Here is a 26,982-nt window from a genome sequence, read left to right on the forward strand (position 1 = left end):
ATGCAGTGACGGACTGTGTTAAGTGACAATGGTTTTCCAAAGTACTCCCAAGCCCAGGTGGCTATAATTGTCACAGTAGCATGACGGTTTCTTAGGCAGTGCCGCCAGGGCTCGAAGATCACGTGCATTCAACAGTGGTTTCTGACCTTGCCCTTTATGCACTGAGGTTTCTCTGAATCTTTTCACAATATTATGTACTGTAGATGTTGAAAGATCTAAATTCTCTGAATCTTGCGTTGGGAAATGTTCCTTTTGAACTAACAATTCTCTCACAAATCTTGGCACAAAGGGGTGAGCCATGACCCATCCTTGCTTTCAAAGACTGAACCTTTGATGGACGCTACTTTTATACCCAGTCATGATACCTCATCTGCTACCAATTAGCCTCTTAATGTGGAGTCTTCCAAACCAGTATTACTTGAATATTCTGTGCACTTTTCAATCTTATTTTAACTCTGTCCCAACTTTTGTTGAGTGTGTTGCAGCCACTAAATTCTAAATTTGTGTATATTTACAAAATACAATTAAGTTGGTCAGTAAAACTATTGAAAATCTTTTCTTTGTACTTTAGTCAGTTAAATAAAGGTTCACATGAATTAACATATCACAGATTTTTGTTTTTATTGCATTTTGGAAAATATCCCAACTTTTCTGGAAATGGGGTTTGTATAATTAATCTCTCTGCCATTCTGCCATATCAGTTCTCCCCATATCGGGTTCCCAATTTGGGGCCCATGGACCTCTTAATGGTCCATTGCATTAAAGAAGGGTTGGGAACACTTGTCCTATATGATCTTAATTTGCTAGCACCCACTCTTTAAACTTGACATTTTTTAGATTGTATTTCTATTTCAAGAATGCCAGAAAATCAGTAATATAAAATCTTTGATTCACAGCATTCCTTTCACAATCCATTGGTTGATTTGGATTCTTCTGCAATTAGAATATCCCTTAGTGTTCTGATACATGGTGTTAAGTGTTAAACAATTAGTGACTTTGAATGTTCAGGTGTCAGAGATTGGCTTGCTGTTTAATTGCCCATCACTAATTGCCTTTCAGGTAGTGGTGAAGTACCATCTTGAGTTACCTGCAGTCCCCTGTACTGGTATACCCGTGTAATGGTGAAAGAATGAACTTGAGATTCTGTAAATGCTGGAAATACAGTGTAGCTCAAATTCTGGGAGAACTCAGCAGGTGAGGCGGCATCTATGGAAAAGAACAGAGTCAACGTTTCAGTCCCAGGCCCTTACTTTCCAGTCCTGATAAAAGTTCTCCAACTAAAATGTCGACCCTTTATTCCTTTTCATAGATGCTACCTGACTGCTGAGTTCCTCGAGCATTTTGGTGAAAGAATGATTTACAAATTTGCATGGTGTATGGCTGGATGATATGCAGTCTGTTGATTCTTCATAGAATTAAACAGCATGGACACCATTTTCATGTCAAATTTAACACACATCTATACTGAATCAAATGTTCCTTAAGTAGAGTTATTGTTCTCTGTTATATTCCTGATAGAAATACCAGGTGGATAAAGTTTACCTTTCCTTTAAAGTTCTCCCTCCCATCTTGAACTGATGCCCTCTAGTTTAGACACCTCTACCATAGAAAGTAGATTGGCTCTCTACCTAACTGAATTTTATATAAAGTAGAAAAGACGTAGCACTGAGCAGTTGCACTCTCTTGACCTTGGAAGTCCAGCTCCAGTAGTATGAGTAGTCTTCAGTGAATGACCATGACTTCCTCTGCCCTGTCATCCCCTTTGCTCTCCATAACAGTTCCTGGCTGTTGGACCTCTCTGAGGGTTTCATCCACTGAGTCTGCTGGAGCTGACTCTGCATGCTAGGGCATGTATGTACCTTTATCACCAAGCTACCCATACCTGGCTTTGCCTGTCGAAGTGGTGTTCTGGGGTGAAGTCACTAGTAAAATTGTTTCATTTTCACTCCAGGCCATTTCTGGCATCTCCAAGCCTGAATACTTGAAACTGCAGTGAGCAAAAACAGTTCTAAATTTTCATACTGCCCTTCAACTATCAGTGACAAGAATCACCGCTGTGTGAATGCAAAAATATGCAACATGTTATTAAAAATTATGCTACAATGTAGTGTTAATGGCTTTGCAAGTGCATGTGACTAACACTAGTTCAGCATCAGTCTCCTGTCCCAATTAAGTGGCATAGTGGCCCAAATAAACAAAGGGTATTCCTGCTATTTTCTCAATAGTTTTTGTTCTTGGGTAAGAGTTGTCCCAAATAAGCAGCTGTCCCAAGTAACTGATGGCCCAATTAACTGGAATCCACTGTACCTGTTGTAGTCACCTCTAATCCTCCTGAGGGAAAGAGCCCCAAGTCTCTCCTTACAATTCATCATCCAGGGAATGTCCTTGCAAATCTTTGTGCTTTTAGCTTGATCATGCCTATCCACAATTGGGAAGTAGTGAATGTAAAACCCCTACTTAAAGAGTGAGAAAGTGGTGAACTAGTGACAAGTTTGCCTTGTATCAGTAGTGGCTTCTTGAGAGATACACCTCCCCACACTAGCAAATTGAGTATTCCATCCCACTCCTTGTAAATGGTAGACATCAGCATGTTAGGTGATGTGTGACACATGCAGGACACCCAGTTTCTTTCCTGTTCTATCTGCAGTACTTGTGGATGGTACAGTGAAATTTCAGGCCAGTTGTGACCCTCAGATTATTGATAGAAGGAGAGTGGGGGAAGCAGATATGATAGCAACATTGAAGAGCTATTTAGTCTGGCACACAAACAGGCAGGCAATGGAAGGATATGGACCTTGTGCATTTTAAGAAGACACCCTGGTTTACAGGTATCAAGGGCAGGTGTAGGGCTTCTAGAATCAAAATAAGATTCTGGTGTAGGTTATGAATTTATTGATGCAGAGTTACAGTGCAATACATGAAAAACATTAATACAATAAGATAAAATAGGTAGTGCAAAAAAGGAAAATTCATGGGCATTGCAGAGAAGTTGTTCCTCCTAAAATGTTAGTGTGTGTCTTCATACTGTGTCTCCTTCATGATGGTAGTAAGGAGAAGAGGCTGTATCCTGGATAGTGAGGATCTTTAATGTTGAATGCTGCCTTCTTGAAGCACCTCCTTTTGAAGGTGTCCATTAAGGAGCTGATGATGGATAGAGGTGTAAGTTCCACTTACCATTTCATATCTGTGTGAAGGCTAGGTTTTGCTGCATTCAGGCAAGGGAAGAATTCAATATTGTTACAGATGCTCACAATGGAAGGGAAGTAATTTTAGCAGCTGAACATAATCAGACCTAGGTCTCCAAAGACTGGAGGTTTTTTTCTTAATGTCTACTCACCAGGGAGTGTTAACATCAAGGAAATCACCTCACCTCACTCCTGGAATTCTGCTTGTTGACCTATGTTTGGACCAAGGTTGTGATTAGGTCTGGAGCAAATAGGCTGGGCAATACCCAAACTTGATATTGGTGAGTGGATCATCAATTAAGAAGCATTGCTTGGCTGCTCTGTTGCAGTCTGCCTCCATCATACATGCCCTATTAACAATACTTTCTGCACAACACCTATTTCCATTTTAAAATCTTTTATTAATTATTGAAGATTAACAAAAAAGGATACATTAAGTCAATATGTCCTTATGTACAATAAGGAATTAAATTAGCCAATAACTGATTAACAAAGCTAAGTAATATATCAATAATAAGAAAAAATTGTATTCAGAATATTTTTTGAAAAAGGAAAAAAAGAACCCCTACTAACTCTTATTCGATTTGTGCCAATCACTCTTTAATTCAATTTAAAATTGTATATCATTACTATTTGACAAAGGAGAGACTATCTAAAATGTTTCCGAATGTTGATAGTGACAGATGTAAAACCGAGACAGACACATTGACACATATGTTTTGGTTATGTTCTGTACTGAAACATTTTTGGAAGTCTATTTTCTTTACAATTTCTCAAGTTTTAAAAATTAATTTACAATCTAATAAATTGACAGTTTTATTTGGTATAATCCCTCAATATATTCATGGTATTTCTCCATCAGACCAACATGTAATTGCATTTGTTACATTATTGGCCAGAAGGGCTATTTTGTTGAAATGAAAAAATGTTTCTGCTCCTACTTTGATACAATGGTTTTCTCAGGTGATGTTATGGCTTAGTTTGGAGAAAATCAGAAAACAAACTTTTGATCCTCAATTTGATTTTGAGAAAAGGTGGGGTTCATTTGCCCACTATCATCTGATTTGAGTTAATTAATATGGTTTCCTTCCAATTTATCTTTAAGTGGATTTGAGTTGGCAGATTGACGTTTTTTTTTTATGGAAGCTTGTATGATGTGTAGCTCCGGGGTTGTGCTTCCAATGGTTTTTTTTTTTGTTTTTTTTTCACCTATTTCCCATACTGTACTTCTACCCCTCAGCCACTCTCCTATTGGATAGAGATCTGATCATCACCTTTCACTCACCAGACTCTGCATTCGTGGAATGGAACAGGACAGGAAAAGAACTTTGAGCCCATGATACCTGTAAACGAGGGTGTCTTCTTAAGATGCATAAGGTCCATATCCTTCCATTGCCTGCCTGTTTGTGTGCCAGACTAAATAGCTCTTCAATGTTGCTATCATATCTGCTTCCCCCACTCTCCACTCTCTTCTGACAGAGTATTTCAGGCACCTCCTGCACTCCAACCATGTTTTTTAAAAAAGTTACCTCAAATATCTCTTAAAATTTCCTCTCACACTAAAGCTATGTCCTTTTTCTTTAGCATGCCCACCCAGGGATAAGACTACCCTATCTGTATGAATCTCATAATTTAAGATGGCGGGGCATTGGATCGTATCAGCTTTTGTGGGAGCAACAAGTGCTACTATCCTATTTCAACCTATTTTAATGATCACGATCTTGCTATACATTAAGAACTTAAAGTCCTGCAGGTTTGCACCATTGGTGAGTTGTCCGCTGGCAGAGAAAGCAGCTGAGCAGCGTGCTGCGGCCTGAGTCGATGGAGGGTTACAGTCAAAGAGTGAGTGGCCATTGTGGTCGCTTTACTTGTGATCACAAGGCCCTTTCAGACATTGTTAATCTGGTATGCTGCAAGTTCTATTCACTGATTCATTGGCTGAGAGTGGGGGCATATGATGGGAGATCTGCATGGCCGCGGTTGTAGTGAGGAATGGGTCTCAAGCCATGGCGTTGTAACTGCCGGGACAGACGAGTCGAAGCTAGTGCACTCCACCGTGGGCAGATTCAGTGCTGCCCTCCCTGTGCTTTGCTCAGCAGACGACAAGGTCTGTTGTGGGCAACGGCAGTTTTTGCTGTCACTCAGTGGACTCGGGGCCTCGAGCCACGGGATCGCCTGTTTTACAATCGCCAATACAAAGTCTTCTGAGATGTTGTGCTCCACCATGGGCGGCATGGTGTAGCATCCAGGCTGGAGTCGGTGTACAAGCTCTATTGTGGTCAATTGGAGAGTTCAATGGACTAAAGTGTCTGGACTATATATCAGTCTTGTCACATGTACATACAACATACAGTGAAATGCATTGGTGTCAATGGCCAACAGCCTGGGTTTGTGCTGGGAGCAGTCCGCAAGTGTCGCCCCATTTCTGAATGTAGGTCTTTTGTACTGCGGGAGGAAATCAGAAGAACCACATACAGTGGTGAGAATTGAACCCCCAAATAGGACTGCAGAGTTCCACTAACTGTTGCTCTACTGTGTTGCCTTTTGTTATGCTAATAATTATTAATCAATGCAACATCCTGGTGAACCTCTTCTGCATCTTCTCAAAGACTCCACACATTCTGTAATATTGAGACCAGAAGTAGAAGACCATAAGATTCTGTACCCTCAAAATTTCTCTTTTAAACGACCTCCATTTCTCTATTACGTCCTTCCCATAAAATAAATTGTCCCAATCTACTCCTTCCAAATCCTTTTGCATCTCCTCAAAGTTAGCCTTTCTCCAAAATCAAAAATCTCAACCCTGGGTCCAGTCCTATCCTTCTCCATAATTATATTGAAACTAATGGCATTGTGATCACTGGACCCAAAGTGCTCCCCAACACATACCTCTGTCACCTGACCTATTTCATTCCCTAACAGACCATCCAACACTGCCCCTTCTCTAGTTGGTACCTCCATGTATTGCTGCAAAAAACTATCCTGCACACATTTTACAAACTCCAAGCCATCCAGCCCTTTTACAGTATGGGCTTCCCAGTCTATGTGTGGAAAATTAAAATCTCCCACAGTCACAACCTTGTGCTTATTACAAATATTTGCTATCTCCTTGCAAATTTGCTCCTCCAATTCTTGCTCCCCATTAGGTGGTCTATAATACACCCCTATAAGTGTTTCCCATTCCCAACGCCTTTCCCATTCCTCAATTCCACCCAAATAGTCTCCCTAGATGAGCCCTCTAATCTATCCTGCCAGAGCACCGCTGTAATATTTTCTCTGACAAGCAACACAACCCCTCCCCCTCTTGTCCCTCCAATTCTATCACACCTGAAGCAACAAAATCCGGGAATACTTAGTTGCCAATCACACCCCTCCTGCAACCATGTTTCACTAATAGCTACATCATCATATTTCCAGGTATAAATCCATGTTTTAAGCTCATCCACCTTTCTTACAATGCCCCTAGCATTAAAATAAATGCATTTAAGAAATTCTCCACCTCTTGCTCTCTGTTTATCTTTAACAGCACAAAGAACTTTACTGTCTTCTTTTTCTTCCTTCTTGCATACATCTGTTCCTATACTCTGGTTCCCCTCCCCCCTTGTATCTAGTTTAAATCCACTGGAGCCTCTCTAGCAAACCTACCTACAAGAATACTTGTCCCCCTCCAGTTCAGATGTAAACCGTCCCACCGGAACAGGTCCCACCTTCCCTGGAAAACTGCCCAATAATCTATAAATCTGAAGCCCTCCCTCCTGCTCCATGTCTTCAGCCATGTGTTGATCTGCACTATCTTACTATTTCTAAACCCACCTGCATGTGGCACTGGTAGAAATCCTGAGATTGCTATCCTGGAGGTCCTGTCCTTTAACTTGGCACCTAGCTCCCTAAACTCACCTTTCAGGACCTCCTCACTCTTCCTACCCATGTCATTGGTCCCTACATGGACCACGACATCCGGCTGCTCACCCTCCCTCTTGAGAATACTGAGAACTCGATCTGAGATATCTCGGACCGTGGCACCAGGGAGGCAACAGACCATTCGGGATTCTCAATTTCTTCCACAGAACCTCCTATCTGTCCCCCTAACTATTGAATCCCCTATCACTACTGCTCTCCTCTTTTTCCTCCTTCCCTTCTGAGCTGAGGGTCCAGTCTCAGTGCCAGAGACGCAACCACTGCAATTTGTCCCTGGTAGGTCGTCCCCACCAACAGTATCCAAAACGGTAGACTTATTGTTGATGGGAACTGCCACAGGGGTGCTCTGCTTTTCCTGTCTACTCTCCTTCCTTCTCGTGACAGTCACCCAGCTACCTGTCTCCTGACTCCTAGGGGTGGACTATCTCCCTGAAATTCCTGTTTGCAAACTTATTTATCAGACCACTTACATTTTTGTCATTGAGATTGTCACACGTCACAATAGTAGAACCAATTCCAATGTTAGCCAATACTTTCCCCCTCCACTGGAGCAGCGAGAGCGATTTAGCACTTTCCACTACACCTGTTAGCACCTCTAACACCCCAATTACCCACCCAGTCAACAATTTAATCCCCACACTACCTTGAGCTCACCCTTCCCGTGCTCTCATCTTCATCCTGGCCGTAGTTCCCCTCACCCGTAGAGTTGAAATGTCAGTTATCTATCTCTCTCCTGGAAATATTGATTGGTCAGTTTATCTCATGTTGCTAAATATTTATTGATTATTTATTTATTCTTAATTTATTGGTGTTTTTGTATTTGTATTTTGTCTTTTGGACATTGGTTGTCCGTCTTATGCGTGGATTTCATTGATGTTTCTTTGTATTTATTGTGAATAGCAAGCTCAGTGATGTATATGGTGAGATATATATGGACTATGATATGTTTACTTTAACGCCGAGTTTAAGACTTTCGTTTTCTCCCACAACAATCCGCCCCACGTGATCGTCGCCGCCCGTGGTGATGTCATTTCCGTTGTCAGGGTGAAGGGTCGTGGAGAGTTTCCGTTCGGGGCTGCGTGGTGGACGACCGAGTGTTTTGGGCTGCGGTTGTGTGGCGATCGGTCGGCGATGTTGTGTGGGCGCTCCGTTCGGGTGTGGTCCGCCGTCCGGGCCGCCGGGTGTCGGCGGTTCGGTGTAGCTGTCGGCCGCAGGGCGGCTGCTGAACAAGGTGCGCTGGGGTGGGGAAAGGGAGAGGGTTTGTGAAGAAGGGATGAGGGAAGGCTGTAGTGGTAGGGGTGAGGGTGGGAGCAGGTAGGGAAGGGAGGAGAAACATTTTTAAAACGCATCGGTTGTGCGTGCGTTCAAAAAGCAGTCTTTTTGTCACTGATAGTTGGTGAGAAATAAGTTACACAATTCAGAACTGCTTTGCTCACCGCGGTAGATGCCAGAAATTGAAAATGAAACAATTTCACTACTTTAACAAGTTAGGAACTGCGAAGAATTTGAAGATATCGACAATCATCTTGAATGTTAAAAGAAGATTTGGAGGCAAATAATTGTATGAAGGCAGTCCATCATCTGCACTAAGTTTCTGCACTGATTTTGTTCCTTTACAGTTGAGCAAGAGAGCACAGCAGCATATGTTGGATGAATTCCTCCACTGATAACTATTAGGAACTAATCAGTTTTATAGTACTGTTGTAGTACTGATAGTGTTATAATTTGTTCTGTATTTCATTTAGATGCATGATTTGTCACTCATTTAAACAGCAATTAGTCTTTTTATACAGTTTTAATTATTTTATGAAACTGCAGCTAATAGCATTTGCCAGGAATGTTTTCATTAATCAAAAACAAAAATTGAAAGTTTGAAGATGATCAGATACCATCATAGTTCAAAGTAATTTTTATATCAGAGTACATGCATGTCACCACATACAACCCTGAGATTTCTTTTCTCCAGGCATACTTAGCAAGTCTGTAGAACAGTAGCTGTAAACACGATCTGTAAACTGTAAACATAAGAAACTGTAAACAACCTGCAAATGCAGATAATAAATAGCAATATATAATGAGCATGAAATAACAAGATGAGAATCCTTAAATGAGTGTAGTTCTAGAGCCTGATGGCTGAGGGGTAGTAACTGTTCTTGAACCTGGTGGTGTGTGTCCTGAGCAGAAAAGAGCACAGCCTAGGTGGTGAGAATCTTCGATGCTGGATGTTGTTTTTCTCTGGCAACCGTAAATGATGCCGACCAACGATCTGGTGGTGTTATTCCCATGACTTGTCAGGGAGCTAGGCAGCCACTTAATTGGGTCAAATTGTACTGGTCCCGATGTGTCCTAATTAACCAGAATCCACTGCAATCCCATTTCCTTGCACTTAGCCCATAAACTCATGTCATCCATATACCTATCCATGTAGTACTTAAATGTAATAGCTGTCTCTAATAGCTCATCAGGCAGATGGGTCCACTTATCTGCAACCCACTGTAAAAAAAAAGTTGCTCTCAGATTCGTTTAAACCTTTCAGCTCTAACCTTAAAATGACATCCTTTATTTTTCAATTCCCAACCCTGGCAAAAAGCCTGCTCACCCTTCATGATTTTGTATATCTCTAACATCACGCCTCAGTCTCCTGGAAGTAAAGGCACGTTGTATTTAACCTTGCTTTACAACTCGGCCTTGGTGACTCTGAACCAGAGTAACTCAAAAGTACAGACAAATACCTGATTTACTTTCCAAACCTTGAACAGTGGAGAATAAAAATGGTTCACGTGCAGGAGGGAGATTTGGCTTGTTCTCTACATTTAATCGGTATATTATTATTACTGAAATTGCATTTGAGGCAATGCTGAAAATGAAAATGCAAGGTGTTTAAAGGATGTAAAAATAGAGATTAGCTTTATTTGCCACGTGTACTGCACATCAAAGCATACAGTGTAATGCAAATATGTGCTGGGGGCAGCTCACAGCTATCACCAAGCTTCTGGCAGCCACACAGCATGCCCACAGCTTACTAATGTGTACTAACCTGTACATATGTGGAGTGTTTGTAGACAGCCCAAACGACCCACAAGCTCATTAGACACTTACTGCCTGTTTCGTCACTGATGTTAGGGGGAGCAATGAAGGTCCTTTGTCTCCATCTGTATAGAAGAATTTGTCAAAAGTTCTTTTTGACCAATCAAGGTTGTTGGCCCTGAGCTGAGCCTGAAGGACCAGTCAACCACTCTTAGTCTGACCTCTTCGGCATGGCTGACCCTATCAAGAGCCGAAGTACAAAGCCCTGACTCCAGCCAACATCGCTGCCGAGGTGATTGAAGCAAACAAACCTCCAAGCATTCAAATCCTATGGCAAGGTCATGGTCCTCTTGGAGGTTAGAGACAGCCATGGGAATTGAACCCCAATGGCTGTCGCTGTAAACTGTTCAGCTAACTGCAATGCTACTGTGCTGCTGTTATGCTCCTGTGCCTGATTTTATGCTATTATGCTGCCCTTGTGTACAAAGATCTGTGCAAGCCCGAATAACCAGCTGTACTTCACTATTACCCCTGTGTCCTGAACTCTGTGTAATTATCAAACTCTTATTGCTTTTCCAGATGACAAGATTTCAAAATTTCAAGAAAATGCACTCCGCCCTCTGTACTTGGATTTCCAGGCAACAACACCAATGGTACAAGTTTTTAATTTGCTTTTTCATTTTTGAGATATGGGTGTCATTAACAATATTAATTCCCCATCCTTGATCCTATGGGAAGGGACGGTGAGCTGCTACTTGGATCTGTTAAATTCCTTCTCACGAAAGCATTGCCAAAGTGCTGTTAGCAGGGTGCTCCAGGGAAGTGATATATTTTTAACTCAGGATAGTGCGAATGGAAGGAAGGCAGGCTTGTTTTGCTGTTGTTATTGTTCTGATGAACATTGTGGATATGCTGTGTTGGCATCCGAATGTGTGGCAACACTTGCGGACTGCCCCCAGCACATCCTTGGTTTTTCACACAGGCAATACATTTCACTGCCCGTTTTAATAATGCGATAAATATATCTAAATGTGGGTGGTGTTCCATTATATTCCTAACTTGTGCCTCGTTTGTGGTGGAAAGTCTTTGTTGGTCTCAACAGGTGAGACAGTCACTGCAGGATACCTTGCCTCTGACTTGTAGCTGTGGCATTTGTGTTGTTCTGCACTGTGGTACCCTGAAAGTATTGAAAGGAGACTCAGTGAAGGGAGGGCAAATGAATGTCAAGCATTACAGTTGGAATCCTGTTGGGAGCTGCTCATTGTATCACATGTACATCCAAACATATTGAGAACTGTTGTTTGCAACCAACACAACCTTAGTATGTGCTGGGGGCAGTCTACTGTCACCACACATTCCAGTGCCAACATACGCCACAACAGCAACAATAAAACAATACAGCAAAACAAGCCCCTTCCCTACCCACTCGCATACATAGACAGGTCCCTTCCAGGACTCCAACCTCCAGACTTGCAGATATCGGTGTTCCAACCTCCAGTCTCCACCACTTAGATCTTGTATATGGAAATGGGGGAGGGACTGACCGGTCAGAAAGCCTAGATTTTGATATCGTGAAAGGAAAGTCACTGGTGAAACAGTTGCAGTTGGTTGGACCTAGTATACTGCCCTGAACTCTTGCCCTATCGCAGGGTTGGGATATTTAACCTCCATAAAGCACAGCCACCTTCCTTTATGTGAGGTATAATTTTGCTCATTGGAATGGTTTTCCTTGTATCTTGATAGACTTCAGTTTTACTAGGGCTACTTAGTGGTAAATTTGGTCTCTGGCTGATCTAAAGGGCAAAGTGGATGAGAGGTGACTTGATGGAGGTGTACAAGATGATACGAGACACAGATCGAATGGACACTCGGGAACATTTTCCCAGAAGAAATGGCTAATACAAGGAGGCATAATTTGAAAATAAATGGAGGATAGTGTTGGACAGGGTGTCAGTGGTAATTTGTTAATATATAGAAAGTGGTGGATGCATGGAACACTGTGCCGGGGTGTTGTTATAGGGGCAGATACAATAGGAATATTAAAAAGATTTTTGGATAGCGACATGGATGTTAGAAAAACGGAGGGCTATGTAGGAGCAAAGGGTTTGATTGGTCTTAGAATAGGTTAAAAGGTTGGCACAACATTGTGGGTCGAACTGTAACATTTTATATTCTAGCTTAATTAGGGGGTGCCACTTACGACAGCCAAGTTGTTACAGTTGCCCTTAAACCCAAAATTCATTTTCCTCCTCACGAGCTTTTCAGTCTGGATCCTAAACTCTTCCCGACCCTTTTGTCTAACATTTTTAAATTTAAGGTTATCCTTTACCTTTATTAACCACAGATCTTGCCTCTTTTTGATTGAATCCTTTTATTGTGATAACTCTTGTTGAGTGTTACAGTCCAATTGTTTTAAAGTCTACTGCAGTTCCTCTCCTGTCTCTTAGCTTGTTTCCCCTGCACATCATAGAGAACTCCTTTCTCTCAGACTGTTGTAATTCTTATTTTTGACAGCCTTTTTTATGAGTTCTTTTGAGGTTTCTTTGTTTTGTGGGTGCCTGTAAGGAAACAAATCTTAAATTTGTATAATATATACATACTTTGATAATGTACTTTGAACTTAGTACTATTTAAATTCAAGCTGGTTTTGGACCGATGATCTCAACCTGAAGTTATGGAAATGCAAAGTATTATTTGTATTATTACTTTTAATTAACCCTTAGGATCCAAGGGTGTTGGATGCAATGCTCCCTTATCAGGTCAACTACTACGGTAACCCTCATTCAAGAACACATGCATATGGCTGGGAGAGTGAAGCAGCCATGGAGAAAGCAAGAAAGGTAAGCTTTGGAGGTGAAGTCAATATGTAAATTTAACATAGAAATATAAAAAACCTACAGCACAATACAGGCCCTTCAGGGTTACCCATAGCCCTCTATTTTTCTAAGCTGCATGTACCTTTCCAGGAATCTCTTAAAAGACCCAATTGTATCTGCCTCCACCACTGTCGCCGACGGCCCATTCCATGTACTCACCACTCTGCATAAAAAAAGCTTACCCCTGACATCCCCTCTGTACCTATTTCCAAACACCTTAAAACTGTGCTTTAAGATGGAGTTTGATAGGCTCTTAATCAGTCAGGATGTCAAAGGTTCCAACGAGAGGGCAAGAGAATGGGGTTGAGAAGGATAATAAATCAGCCATGATGGAATGACGGAGCAGACTCGGTGGGTCAAATGACCTAATTCTGCTGCTATGTCTTATGGTATTGTGTTCCTCTCAACTCAGCGATGTCCATTCACCTGACAGTTGCTAATTCCACCAATTCAGTTTGTAATTGGAGCTGCTTCATACACCCAAGCTGAGCACATCAATTTCATCAACTTTGCATCCAGCTTCCAGCTCTTAACTCCACTTGGTCCATTTCTGGCACTTCTTTCCTTTGATTTCTGTCTCTACATAATTTATATATATTTCGTATAGTAATTTATAGTTTGTTATTATGTATTCCATTGTAATATTGTCACAAACCACAAAACAACAAAATTCACCACATTTGTTTGTGAAAATAAACTTGATTCTGAATGTTCATTTGACAGAAATGTTATCTGGGGGTGGGGGTATTGGCAGAGATAAGCAGAAGATTTGTAGGTATGAGAAAGGATAAAGGGACAAGAGGATAGATCTGCTGGAATTCTTCACCAGAATCATTGGAAACTCCATCATACACTCATCTTCCCCATACACACCCTGACTGTTCTCTGCCATTCCAATTACGTTTACGTTTCACGGAAGACAGTCCAATGTTCTCCAACACTGGGTCTCCTCTGTCAGTTCTGTCTGATCCCTTGCCTTTGCATTTCCTCTCCTATCGGATTCCTGCTTCTCCAGCCCTTTACCAATCCTAGCCAGCTGGCTTCACCTATCACCTTCCAGCAATCCTCCTTCCCCTCCCCCCACCTTTTTATTCTGGCATCTTCCTCCTTCCTTTGCAGTCCTGAAGAAGGCTCTCAACAGAAATGTCGACTGCTTGTTTATTTCCATAGATACTGCCTGACCTGCTGAGTTCCTCCCGCATGTTGTGTGCATTGCTCTCTAACTGTGATCTTGTTAAATGTTTGGCTGAAAGTCATTTACGTTTGGTACTTGGGCTTTGATTTGACTCTGTGAATAGTTTCTAAATCATTGGCCTGTAGAAGATTTTAAAAGGCTGGTGCAATTTGAGAAAAAAGACTAACTCCACCTAATACTAGCTGCTTTGTGTTTTCCCCAAACCACTTATGACTTCCTGACTTCCTTTGACCTTTTATTGTATGTGTTGTTAAACTCATCATTAAACTCAGTTGTTTTGGCCTGCTGAACACCCGCTTTGCCTTTCTTCACACTGACCTATTTGAGCGTCCATTTTCTATGTTTTGGGAGGATTTGTTAGTGCGTATCTTAAATTCTGGGCTTTTTTGTATATATTCATTTTCCTCCCCTAACACTATTTCCTGTTTTGCTGTGACCAGAACATGTTGCATTCTGTCACAGTTTCAAGTAAATTTCCTTTTCTAGCAACACAAACAATGTGCTGGAAAAACTCGGGCAGCACTTACAGAGGGGAATAACCAGTCGATGTTTTGGACAGAGATCGTAATGAAGGGCTTTGTACAGAAACGTTGATTGTTTATTCCCCTTCATTGACACTGCCATGCTTACTGAGTTCCTTCAGCACTTTGTATTGCTCAAGATTTGCAACATCTGCAGAATCTCCTATGTTTATAACTTCCTTCTCTATAAGTTAGCGCTGTTTAACTTAAATCCCATCTCTTAATAACTGGAATGGTTATTTTTTTTACTTGAGTTATTGTCAGTTTTTTTTAAGGCACAGACATTAGCGTTACTCTATTATTTTGTACTAATTTGCCTGCAAATGTTTGACCTTTTCATCACTTTGGTGTGAATCTCAGTATTCTGCCTTTATTCTCAAATTAAATCCAAGGCTATTTCAATAACTTTCAAAAGAAAATCATATACAAAGGGGAAATATTTGCAGGGTCCTAGCAAAGTAACAGGGGAGTGGAATAATTTGGCAGGTTGATCCAAGGATTACTTGGGATGGACGTTGGACCATCTCAAAGGGTCTTGTCTGAAGGAACTCAGCAGGTCAGGCAGAATCTGTGGAAATGAATAAATGTTTGATGTTTCAGGCTGAGACCCCTTTTCAGGTGACTGTAAGCACCCTGAGCCCTCCTCCACAGCTCCTTTTGCCCATTATTCCCCCCCCCATCCCCACCATCCTACAACCTTACCTATTTCCACATGTCACTTACCAGCCCCACTACTACCCATAGTGCTTTCCCCTTACATTCCTTCACCTCTCCGGCCTATCCCCTCCCCCACCCTCATCCCATCTTTCCTCTGATTGTTTTTTCACCTGCACCTTTCCCCTCCCCCCACCTTCTTTATAAGGCCCCTGCCCCCTCCTCCTTCAGTCCTGACGAAGAGTCTCAGCCCAAAACATTGATTGCTCCTTTCAACAGATGCTGCCCAACCTGCTGAGTTCATCCATCTTGTTTGTACGTGTTGATTTGACCACAGCATCTGCATTGTACTTCGTGTTTACTTACCAGCCCTTACCTCATTCCACCCTTTTCTATTTATACTGATGATCTTTTGTGGTGTTTTGTCTCAATACACCAACAACCAATCATCATTTGGGATTGATTAGTGAGAGCAAATTAAAGGAAGACGGGCAAACTCAGCAGCCATTGTCTGAGTGGGCAGTCAGAGCGGTGATCTTGAGGCTTTAGCTTTTGGAGGCTTCAAAAAAGAGGGGTTTCATTCAGAGAAAAAGAAAAGCTCAAGTTTATTTCCCCTTCCCTTTATATCTGCTCAGCTAAGACAGTGGAGATGTTAGGCAGGGTAGTGAAATTTTCCTCTTGCGGGGTTTGGGAAGACAGGGAGATCTCCTGTGTCCCAGATGACTATAACCGCAAGAAGTGCATCCAGCTGTAGCTTCTAACAATCCACTTTAAGGAGGAATGCTGATGGGTCTCGGCCCGAAATGTCAACTGTACTCTTTTTCATAGATGCTGTCTGGCCTGCTGAGTTCCTCCACCATTTTGTGTGTGTTGCTTGGATTTCCAGCATCTGCAGATGTTCTCTTGTTTGTGATTAGATTACAAACAGAGTCAATGTGTATTGAGGAGAGGCTGTTGATAGGGCAAAATTGCAGTATGCAGGATGAGTTACAGTATAAAAGGTGGACAGAATTGAAAAGGGTGAACACAGCATTGAAGGTGTTGGATCTGAATGCATACAGTATATGGAATAAGGGAAATGAACTTGCAGTACAGTTGCAGATTGGCAAATATGATGTTGTAGGCATCACTGAATCATGGCTGAAAGATTATAGCTGGGAGCTTAATATCCAAGGATATATATTGTATTGAAAGGAGAGGCAGGGAACAGAGAGGGAGGTGTTGCTCTGTTGGTAAAAATGCAATCAAGTTATTTGAAAGAGATGACATGGGGCCGGAAGGTATCTAATTGTTGTTGATGGAGATGAAGAACTGCAAGGGCAAAAAGATCCTGATGGTAGTTGTGTATGGACCCCCAAACAATACTAATGTTCTGGCCTATAAATTACAACAGGAGTTAGAAAATGCATGCCAAAAGGGCGATGTTTAGATAGTCAACGGGGACTTCAATATGCAGGTAGATTGGGAAAATCAGGTTGGTGTTGGATTATAGGAGATTCTGGAGTGCCTACGAGATAGCTTCTTAAAGCAGTTTGTGGTTGAGCCTCTAGATGATCAGCTATTCGGGATTGGTGCTGTGCAATGAATCAGAATTGATCAGAGAGCTTAAGATCAATGAATCCTTAGGGGCAAGTGATCATAATATGATTGAATTCACCCTGAAATTTGAGAATGAGAAGCTAAAGTCAGATGTATCAGTATTACAGTGGAGTAAAGTGGAGAGACAGGAGAGAGGAGTTGGCCAGAATTGATTGGAAAAGAACACTGGCAGGGATGATGGTAGAGCAGCAATGACTGGAATTTCTGGAAGCAACTCAGAAAGCACAGGATGTTTACATCCCAAAGAGGAAGAAGTATTCTAAAGGAAAGACGGCACAACTGTAGCTAACAAGAGAAGTCAAAGCCAACATAAAAGCCAAAGAGAGGGCATATAATAGAGCGAAAAAAATAATGGGAAGTTATAGAGGATTGGGAAGCTTTTAAAAACCAACAGAAGGTAACTAAAAAGCCATTAAGGTAAAGATGGAATACAAAAGTAAGCTAGCCAATAATATTAAAGGCAGTACCAAAAGTTTCTTCTGTTACGAACCCCATAACTGGGTCATTTACCAGCAAAGATAGAAAGGTCCGTTGAAGTCTGATACAATTTTTAACAGTATTTATTGGTAAAAAATACACAAAAATAATATCAATGCAAATATCCAGATAATATACGTCGTCAATACTAAATCTAAAAGTGCGGGTATAATAATAATCAATAAGAAATAAGCTGTATCGTTGTCTAGGGGATAATGTATTGTCCAATGGAAATATAAAGTTCACTCAGTTCATGCAGGCTGCAGCCTTTGGGGACCGCTTTGTTGCAATGGTTGGAGAGAGAGAGAGATTTGGAGAAAAACTTGCCGGCTTTCCTTCTATGATTTCGATCCGTTGGAGTCTCGTTGGTGTGGCTGTTCACTTGTGGCCTCTCCTTTAGCTAAACTGTTCTTCCGTGATGAGCCCGCCACCCTGGCAAGGGAGGATGCACACAAGCTCCCCACCGGCTGTCGCTATTAAACGCTGTCACGGGATCTCTAGCGTTTCTCCTGGTGCATCTAAAGGGGTTGTTCCCCAGACCCACTTTTATCCTTACTCACGGGGTCTCAGATGTCAATCAGGTTGGGATGATGCAGTCCCTCAACCAGCCCACTCTGGTTGTCCCCTGAGGGATTTCAATGAATAGTACAGTACTCAATACACAATTCTGTCTCTAAGAGACAATAGCCGTTATCAGTGGATTCGTTTCGCTGAGGCCAGGACACATTCCAAACCTTGTGGATTCTGCGTGTCTCTCTCTCTCATTTCCTGGGTCCCAGACCCAAATTAATAGCGATCTTGCGATTCTCAAAAAGGAGGCGACTTTGTACCCTTCGGCCCCTCAGATTTGCGTCACATTCATAACACCCCCTTCCTTCTAAGATTTTTACCACAGGTAAAAATTAATTAATACAGAGTCTTACAGGATTTCAGAATCTAACACAATACAAAAGAGTTTTTTTTTCATTACAGAGTAATACAGTTATACATTCAATTCGGCATCTAAACAGCGATTATATTGTCACTTCCTTTAATATCTTAACATCTTGTACCTTAATAAAATTCTTGTAGCATCAGACTCCAATTTAATAACCACCTATTTTTATTCCTTTTCTTCAGCAAACAAAAATTAAAGAGTTGTGATCTTAGCTTACGTGTATATTACAAAAGTTCATGCAAATACTAATCTTTATTTTACTTTCAAACTTAGCAGTCAATCTTCCATGGGGGTTATCGTTATTATTCATATGCTTTGTCAAAATCCCTTAAAACCGGATCCTGTTATTTAAAGTCGCATCCCGTCAACCCTCGCCCCTTTTCCTGTTAACTCCCATGTGGTTAGCTTGTGCACCAGTGTGGAATAGGCTTTTGCATGTTCTTTTCATAGGAGTTATTTTATCAACGAATGTTTTCCAAACGTACCCCATTGGCTGAATCTCCACACAATTCTTTATTTTTATGCAAGTCGTTAGTTTTATCTTCAGGACCCTTCATTTTATTAGTTTTCAGTTTAAAATCTGCAAGCGATTCCTCTTTGTTCAAACAGCATTTCAAATTCTGCCTCTTCACAGCACACTCTTGAATAACATTAGAGTGTGGGGCACCTTTACATTCCAAATCAGCCTGTAATTGATTCGCAGGCACAGTGTTACCAAGCCATTGTCCCTGTAGCCAGGTTGCTGCTTGTGACATCAATCCAGACTTTAAATTTTCTTCATTCAATTTAGGAACTACACTTTTCCCTTTCCCTTCAATAATAATATTCACCTCACCACCTTGTATCTCCTCACTAACTTTTAACACACCTTCGAACACAAACTACTGGGAATTCTCACTTCCCACTAGTACCACGGTTAACCCTTTCTTCACTGAACCAAGTCCATCTGACCCACAAGGACTGCATTCCTTTTCAACTGAATCAAATACCTCAGACTTTTTCTGAGTTCCATTACTAGGTTCAGTACCACGTGCATCCACATCTTGGACACACTCATACGGGACATCTGCCTCTTCCAGGCTTTCAATACCCATACCAAGTCCAAATTCTAATTTCCCCTGATTCTCCCAGCTACTCTCTGGACAACTCCCTTCCGGAGTAAACTCAACCCCGCGGGCTGAAACAACCTCCTCTGCCAACCCAGCAGATTTCTTCAAGGTAAGGGCACCCTTTTCATCTAGGACTGCCCTCATTTCATTATCGGGAACACCTCTAGCATTTTCAACTTCTTCAAACAGTTCTGCCAACCCAGACAGATCATCCATGTCTAATCCTGGACCTTTTAACAGCTCTATCTGTTTCTCATCTTTATCTTCTGCCTCTAGAACTTTTCTCCTCGCTAAGGGCAGGTCTACCTCCTCTCCCTTACCCTCTTTCACTTTACTACTCTTTGTTTTACCACCCTCTAGACCCTCGTGGTACAGGGTCGGTAAAAATGTCTCGGCCAAATTGAAACTGGCCGGATTTAAACTGTTCCCTTTCTCAGCTGCCTCTCTGGACATGCTGCGAGTGATCGCGCATGCGGGATAGATCTTGGAATCTAGGGGCGGGGCCGCAATACTCACCGGCTGGCTTGTCAGCGTCATTGCTGACCAAACCTTACCACCTGCTAAATCGTTACAAAGAAGGACGTCCGCGTCAGTTCTCGGGAATTCTGACCGCACCCCTATTTCAACTGGTCCCGACACCAGCTCACAATCCATAATGACCCTATATAAGGGCACCATTTCCGTCCCTTTGCTTATTCCTTTCACAGCTACCATTCCCGTTTTGCGACCAAAATCTAGTACCTTACTGCTGATCAACGATAGCTCAGCCCCCGTATCTCTCCAGATCCGTACTGGAACTGGTGTGTCTCCCTCCCTCTCAGACATGGTTCCGTTTGACAGACAAGTCTCAGACCCTTCTCGTACTCTGTCTACCCGGGGCTCTCTTGTCGATTTACTGATTACCACGGCACATCCGATAGGGACTGCTGCTTTCCCTTTTCCTGTCTCTTTCCTCGGAGCAAAGCACCTAGATGCAATATGCCCCCCCTTTCCACAATTAAAACAGGTCAAGCCCGGAAATCTCTGGCTGTCTGGCCTTTCCCCCTCAACCTTACCACTAGCTCCCGGCGGGACCTCTGCCTCAGCCGGCGGACTTTCTCGATCGTTCCCACGGTCTCTCTGGGAATTTTTATTCGAGGAAAACTGTCTTGTGGTTTAGGGCATATTCATCTGCGAACCTAGCAAATTCTGAGATGGACTTATTCAGCTTCTCATTCAAATACATCCGGATATCCTCCGAAACACAACCTTTAAATTCCTCAATCAGAATTAACTCCCTGAGACACCAATAATCCTCCTTCACTATCTCTGCTGTGCACCAACGGTCCAGGAACACACCCTTCTCATAGGCAAACTCGGTATACGTCTGATTCCACACTTTCTTTAAAGTTCTGAACTTTTGTCTATACACTTCAGGTACTAGCTCATAACTCTGGAGAATGGCCGCCTTTACTTTGTCATATCTCTCCTCCTCTTCCTCCTCCATGGCCAACGCCGTATATGCCCGCTGTGCCTTCCCTTTTAACACACTTTGTATCAGCGCCACCCACTGATCTCTGGGCCACTTCTGATTCACTGCCACCTTTTCAAAAAGCAAGAAATAACTATCAACATCCGTCTCCTCGAACGGAGGTACTAACCTCAACTCTCGACTAACATTAAACTGCTCCTCTCAGTCTGACCCTTGATCTCTTCGCCCTTGCCTTAACTTCTCCATCTCCAAGACATGTTTCCGTTGTTTCTCTGCCTCCCCATACTCTCTCTCCTTCTCAGCTCTCTCTTTCTCTTTCTCAGCTGCTTCCAGCTGTTTTAACTGAATTTCGTGCTCCCTTTGTTTCTCAGCTCTTTCCTGCTCCCGTTTCACCTCTAACTCCTTTAGCTGGAGCGCATGCTCCCTTTCTCTCTTGGCTCTTTCATTCTCCTTCTCAGCTGCTTCCAGCTGCTTTACCTTAATTGCATGTTCCAACCTTAATTTCTCCAACTCTAACTGAGCCGCCCCACTAGCTGGTACCTTTTCAGGGATATTTTCCAACACCTCAGCTGCAAACACATTCTTCCCAATATAATACTGAGTTATTGCCCTTCGCACCTCCCGCTTTTTCATTGACAACCTCACCTCTGTGAGGTTTAACCCCTTCGCCAAATTTATCAAGTCTGATTTGGTGGCCGCCTCTAGCGTCTCCAGAGTCGGGTTTTCTATAAATTCACGCACGTCCATCTTTGCTGGTTTCCCGTCTGGGAACCAGATCCAAGTTTGGACTTACAAGCCCGATTCACTGGCCCTCCAATTTGGTATCAAATCCCGAGACGAGAATCCCAAGTTGTTACGAACCCTGTAACTGGGTCACTTGAACTGGGTCACAAAGATAGAGAGGTCCGTTGAAGTCTGATGGTACTATTTTTAACAGTATTTATTGATAAAGATACACAAAAATAATATCAATGCAAACATACAGATAATATACATCGTCAATACTAAATCTAAAAGCGCGCGTATAATAATAATAAGAAATAGCTCTATCGTTGTCTAGGGGATAATGTATTGTCCGATGGAAATATAAAAGTCACTGTTAGTTCGTTCAAGCTGCAGAGTTTTGGTTTGAGAGAAAGACGGGTTAAAACTTGCCCATTCCTTTTATGATGTTAATCCTTTGAGAGTCGTTGGGAGTTGGTTTCCCCGTTGTTAGCTAAAAGCCAGTTTCCCGTGATAAAAGCCACCAGTTCCAGGGCAAATGGAACCGAGCGCACGTGGCCTCCTCCCACCGGCTTCCGCTATTATGGGATCGCTAGCGTTTCTTCTGGTGCGTCTGAGGGGCTGTTCCCCCAGACCCTCTTTTATCCTGACTCACAGGGTCTCAGATGTCAATCAGGTTGGGGTGATGCAATCCCTCCCTCAACCAGCCCACTTTGCCTGAGGGCTCCACGTAGCACAGTATTGTAATACACAAGTCCGTCTCCAAGAGACAATGGCCGTTTCCTGTAGCTTTATATCGCCGGGGGGAGGGGTCAAGACATTCCGCACGTCTCTCTCTCTCATTTCCTGGGTCTCCTGATCCAAATCAATAGCGATCCTGTGATTCTCAAAAAGGAGGGGGCTGCAGGCATAACACCATAAACTATAGAGAAGATTCTTGGGAAACTGAAAGGTCTGAAGATAGATAAGTCACCTGGACCAGATGGTGTACACCCCAGAGTTCTGAAAGTGTTAGCAGAAGAGATCGTGAAGCATTAGTAATGATCTTTCAAGAATGACTAGACTCTGGAATGATTCCAGAAAACTGAAAAATTGCAAATGTCACTGTACTCTTCAAGAAGGGAAAGAGGCAGAATAAAGAAAACTATAATCCAATTAGTCTGACAGAAATTGGGAAGATGTTGGAGTTGATTATTAAGAATGAGGTGTCAGGGTACTTGGAGGCACATGATAAAATAAGTTGTAGTCAGTATAGTTTCCTCACGGGAAAATCTTGCCTGACAAATCTGTTGGAATTCTTTGAAGAAATATCAAGCAGAATAGACAAAGGAGAATCAGTTGATATTGTGTACTTGGATTTTCAGAAGGCTTTTTCTTTCTTTTTCAATCTTTTTATTAGTTTTTTTTTACAAAACATAACATAATATTATATTAAATAGGTTATGAATACAATAGATTTGAAATTAAATTAGTAACAAGATAACAATATCTTATTAAACTATCAGTGAAAAAGGATCATACAATAATCAATCTAATCTATATTGATTATACATGAAAAGATTAAAAATAATCATCAAAAGAAAAAAAAGTATAAAATATAAGAAAAAATGTATATTTAAGGAAATAATAAAAAAAAACCTAAACTAACATGGGCAGTAATAATAGTTTATAGGTATATGATAGTGTCAAAAACTCCGGAACTCCATACCAGAACAAGAATAATAAGAGTAAAGGTCTGGAAGAAGTCAAATTAATTCATATGAAAGTGTCGAATGAACGGTCCCCAAGTTTCTTCAAATTTAATTGATGAATCAAAAATAGTACTTCTAATTTTTTCTAAACTTAAACAAGAAATAGTTTGGTAGGAGGGTTTACTTCTTTCCAATTTTGTAATATAGATCTCCTGGCCATCAATGTTACAAAGGCAATCATTCGTCTAATTGAAGGGGAGAATCGACTATCATCTTCATTTAGTATACCAAAAATTGCAGTGATACAATGAGGTTGTAAATCAATATTCCAAATTGAGGAAATAGTAGCAAATATGTCCTTCCAATAATTATGTAAAGTAGGACATGACCAAAACATGTGGGTCAATGAAGCCACATCTAAATGACATCTGTCACATTGAGGATTAACATGAGAATAAAACCGAGCAAGCTTATCTTTAGACATATGAGCTCTATGTACAACCTTAAATTGTATTAAAGCATGTTTAGCACATATAGAAGAAGAATTAACCATTTGTAAAATTTTTTCCCATTTTTCCATTGAAATATTGTATTGAAGTTCTTTTTCCCATTCCTGTTTAATTCTACCTGATATCTCTGGTTGTATCTTCATAATCATATTATAAATAAGAGCCACTAATCTCTTCTGACAGGGATTTAAAGTAAAAATCATATCTGAAAAATCTATCAAAGTTGAATTAGGAAAGGATGGTAAAACTTTATACAAAAAGTTTCTAATTTGTAAATATCTAAAAAAATTAGATTTAGGTAATTTAAATTTGTTAGAAAGTTGATCAAAAGACATCAAACTACCTTCAGAAAAAAGATCGCGAAAACATATTATACCTTTCCTTTTCCATATACTAAAAGCTTGATCTGTTAAAGAGGGTTTAAAGAAAAAATTAAGTAAGATAGGGCTATCAAGAGCGAAGTTTTTTAGAGTAAAAAATTTACGAAATTGAAACCAAATTCGTAGTGTATGTTTGACAATAGGGTTAGATATCTGTTTATTAAGTTTAACTAAATCAACAGGGAGAGAAGAACCAAGAACAGAAAATAGAGAATATCCTTGTGTATCATTACATTCTAAATTTACCCACTGTGGGCACAATGGTAAATCTAAATCTAATTTCCAGTATAATAAATTCCGAATATTATTCGCCCAATAGTAAAATCTAAAATTGGGTAAAGCTAAACCACCATCTTTTTTAGATTTCTGTAACTGTCTTTTACTTAATCTGGGGTTTTTATTTTGCCACACAAATGAGAAAATTTTTGAATCAATGCTATCAAAAAAAGACTTAGGAATAAAAGTTGGTAAGGCTTGAAATAAATATAAAAATTTCGGTAAAATCATCATTTTAACAGCATTGATCCGACCAACCAATGATAAGGATAAAGGAGACCATCTAGTAGTAAGTTGTTGAATTTGATGAAGCATAGGTAAGAAATTCAATCTGAATAAATCTTTATATTTCTTGGTAATTTTTATACCTAAATAAATAAAATTATCAGTAACAATTTTAAATGGTGTCCTGTCATTCAGTAAAGTTTGTGCATTTAAAGGGAAGAGTTCACTCTTATCCAAATTTAATTTGTAACCAGAAAAACTACCAAATTGAACCAACAAGGATAGAATAGCGGGAATAGAATTATCAGGATCAGAAATATATAACAACAAGTCATCAGCATAGAGCGATAACTTGTATAATTTCTCATTACAGGTAATACCAAAAATATTAGGGGATTCACGAATAGCAATGGCTAAAGGTTCTAATGCAATATTAAATAATAAAGGACTTAAGGGACAACCTTGTCTCGTACCACGAGATAATTGAAAAAAAGAGGATCTATAATTATTTGTAAGAACAGAAGCAACAGGTTTATAATATATTAATTTAATCCATGATATAAAATTAGAACTAAAATTAAAATTCTTCAAGGCATTAAATAAGTATGTCCATTCAACTCTTATCAAAAGCTTTTTCAGCATCTAATGAAATAACACATTCTGGGGTTGTGGGTGAGGAAGTGTAAATTATATTAATCAATTTTCTAACATTAAAAAAGGAGTATCGGTTCCTAATGAAACCAGTTTGATCTCCTGAAATAATCTGTGATAATACCTTTTCTAACCTAATAGCTAAAATTTTTGTAAGAATCTTAGAGTCTACATTTAGTAACGATATAGGGCGATAAGATGCACATAAAGTAGGATCTTTATCTTTTTTAAGAATTAAAGAAATAGTAGCTTCATAAAAAGACTGGGGTAGTCTCTTCTTAATAAATGCATCATTAAAGATTTCTCATAGCCAAGGGGAAAGCAAAGAAGAAAAAGTTTTTAAAAATTCTATAATATAACCATCAGGGTCAGGAGCTTTCCCTGAATTAATCGATGAAATAGCCTCTCCTATCTCAGCCATAGAAATAGGAGCATCAAATAAACTTCGATCTTCATCTGTCAGTTTGGGAATATTCAAATTGTTAAAAAAATTATCCATCATAGACAGATCACCATCAAATTCTGATTGATATAAAGATTTATAAAAATCTTGGAAAGTATTATTAATTTCTTTATGATCAGTAGTCAGATTACCGTCTTGTTTACGAATTTTAATAATTTGTCGCTTAGTCGAAATAGCTTTTAATTGATTAGCTAACAATTTACCAGTTCGATCACTATGAATATAAAATTGAGCCCTGGTCTTAATTAATTGATTCTCAATTGAAGAAGATAACAGTAAGCTATGTTCCATTTGCAGTTCAACTCTCTTCTTATAAAGTTCCTTGGTAGGAGTAACGGAATAAATCTTATCAATTTCTTTAATTTTATCCACCAATAAAGCTATATCTAAATATCTTTGTTTTCTTTTACTAGCAGAATATGAGATAATTTGTCCACGAATAAAAGCCTTAAAAGAGTCCCAAAGTATTCCTCTGTCAATCTCTTCGGTATAGTTTGTTGAAAAAAATAAGTCAATTTGCTGTTTTATGAAGGTAATAAATTCTGGATCTTGAAGCAAAGTAGCGTTGAGTCTCCAAGATCTAGTATTAATGAAAGAGTCCGAAATCTTGATAGATAACTTCAAAGGTGCATGATCCGAAATAGCAATAGAATCATATTTACAATCAATAACATCTGCTAATAAACGATGATCGATAAGAAAATAATCAATTCTAGAATAACTATGATATACATGTGAAAAAATGAAAATTCTTTATCTTTAGGGTTCAAAAACCGCCATAGTTCAGTAATTCCCGAATCAACCATAAAAGAGTTAATAAGTAAAGCTGATCTATTCGGAAGAGTTCGAATAGGTTTCGATCTATCCATCAAAGGATTCAAACTACAATTGAAATCTCCACCCATTATCAACATATATTCATTTAGATTAGGAAGGGCAGTAAATAAACGTTTAAAAAAGTCAGGGCAGTCAAAATTTGGAGCGTAAATATTAACTAAAGCCACTTTTCAGTTAAAAAGTGAACCAGTAATCAACAAAAATCTGCCCTGTGGATCAGATATAATTTCATGATGTATAAACGAAATTGAGGTGTCT

The 26,982-nt window shown here is 40.4% G+C and overlaps 1 protein-coding gene across 2 annotated transcripts in view; it reads left to right on the plus strand.

Annotated features, from left to right (window-relative positions):
* The first annotated feature begins 5,652 nt into the window (after window positions 1-5,652).
* The window catches only part of nfs1 (NFS1 cysteine desulfurase), a 50,288-nt gene continuing 28,958 nt past the window's right edge, over window positions 5,653-26,982 (plus strand). Inside the window, exons 1-4 of one of the 2 annotated variants that reach the window (XM_059980967.1) lie at window positions 5,653-5,664; window positions 8,147-8,334; window positions 10,710-10,783; window positions 12,854-12,970. In XM_059980967.1, the coding sequence (XP_059836950.1) occupies window positions 8,235-8,334; window positions 10,710-10,783; window positions 12,854-12,970 (291 nt within the window). In that variant the 5' untranslated portion in view covers window positions 5,653-5,664; window positions 8,147-8,234. Of the gene's footprint in view, window positions 5,665-7,780; window positions 7,853-8,146; window positions 8,335-10,709; window positions 10,784-12,853; window positions 12,971-26,982 lie in introns of those variants that run through there. The other variant, XM_059980966.1, reaches the window with a different exon arrangement.

This window comes from Hypanus sabinus, chromosome 9 (assembly GCF_030144855.1).
Source record: "Hypanus sabinus isolate sHypSab1 chromosome 9, sHypSab1.hap1, whole genome shotgun sequence".
In the NCBI taxonomy this organism is placed as follows: domain Eukaryota; kingdom Metazoa; phylum Chordata; class Chondrichthyes; order Myliobatiformes; family Dasyatidae; genus Hypanus; species Hypanus sabinus.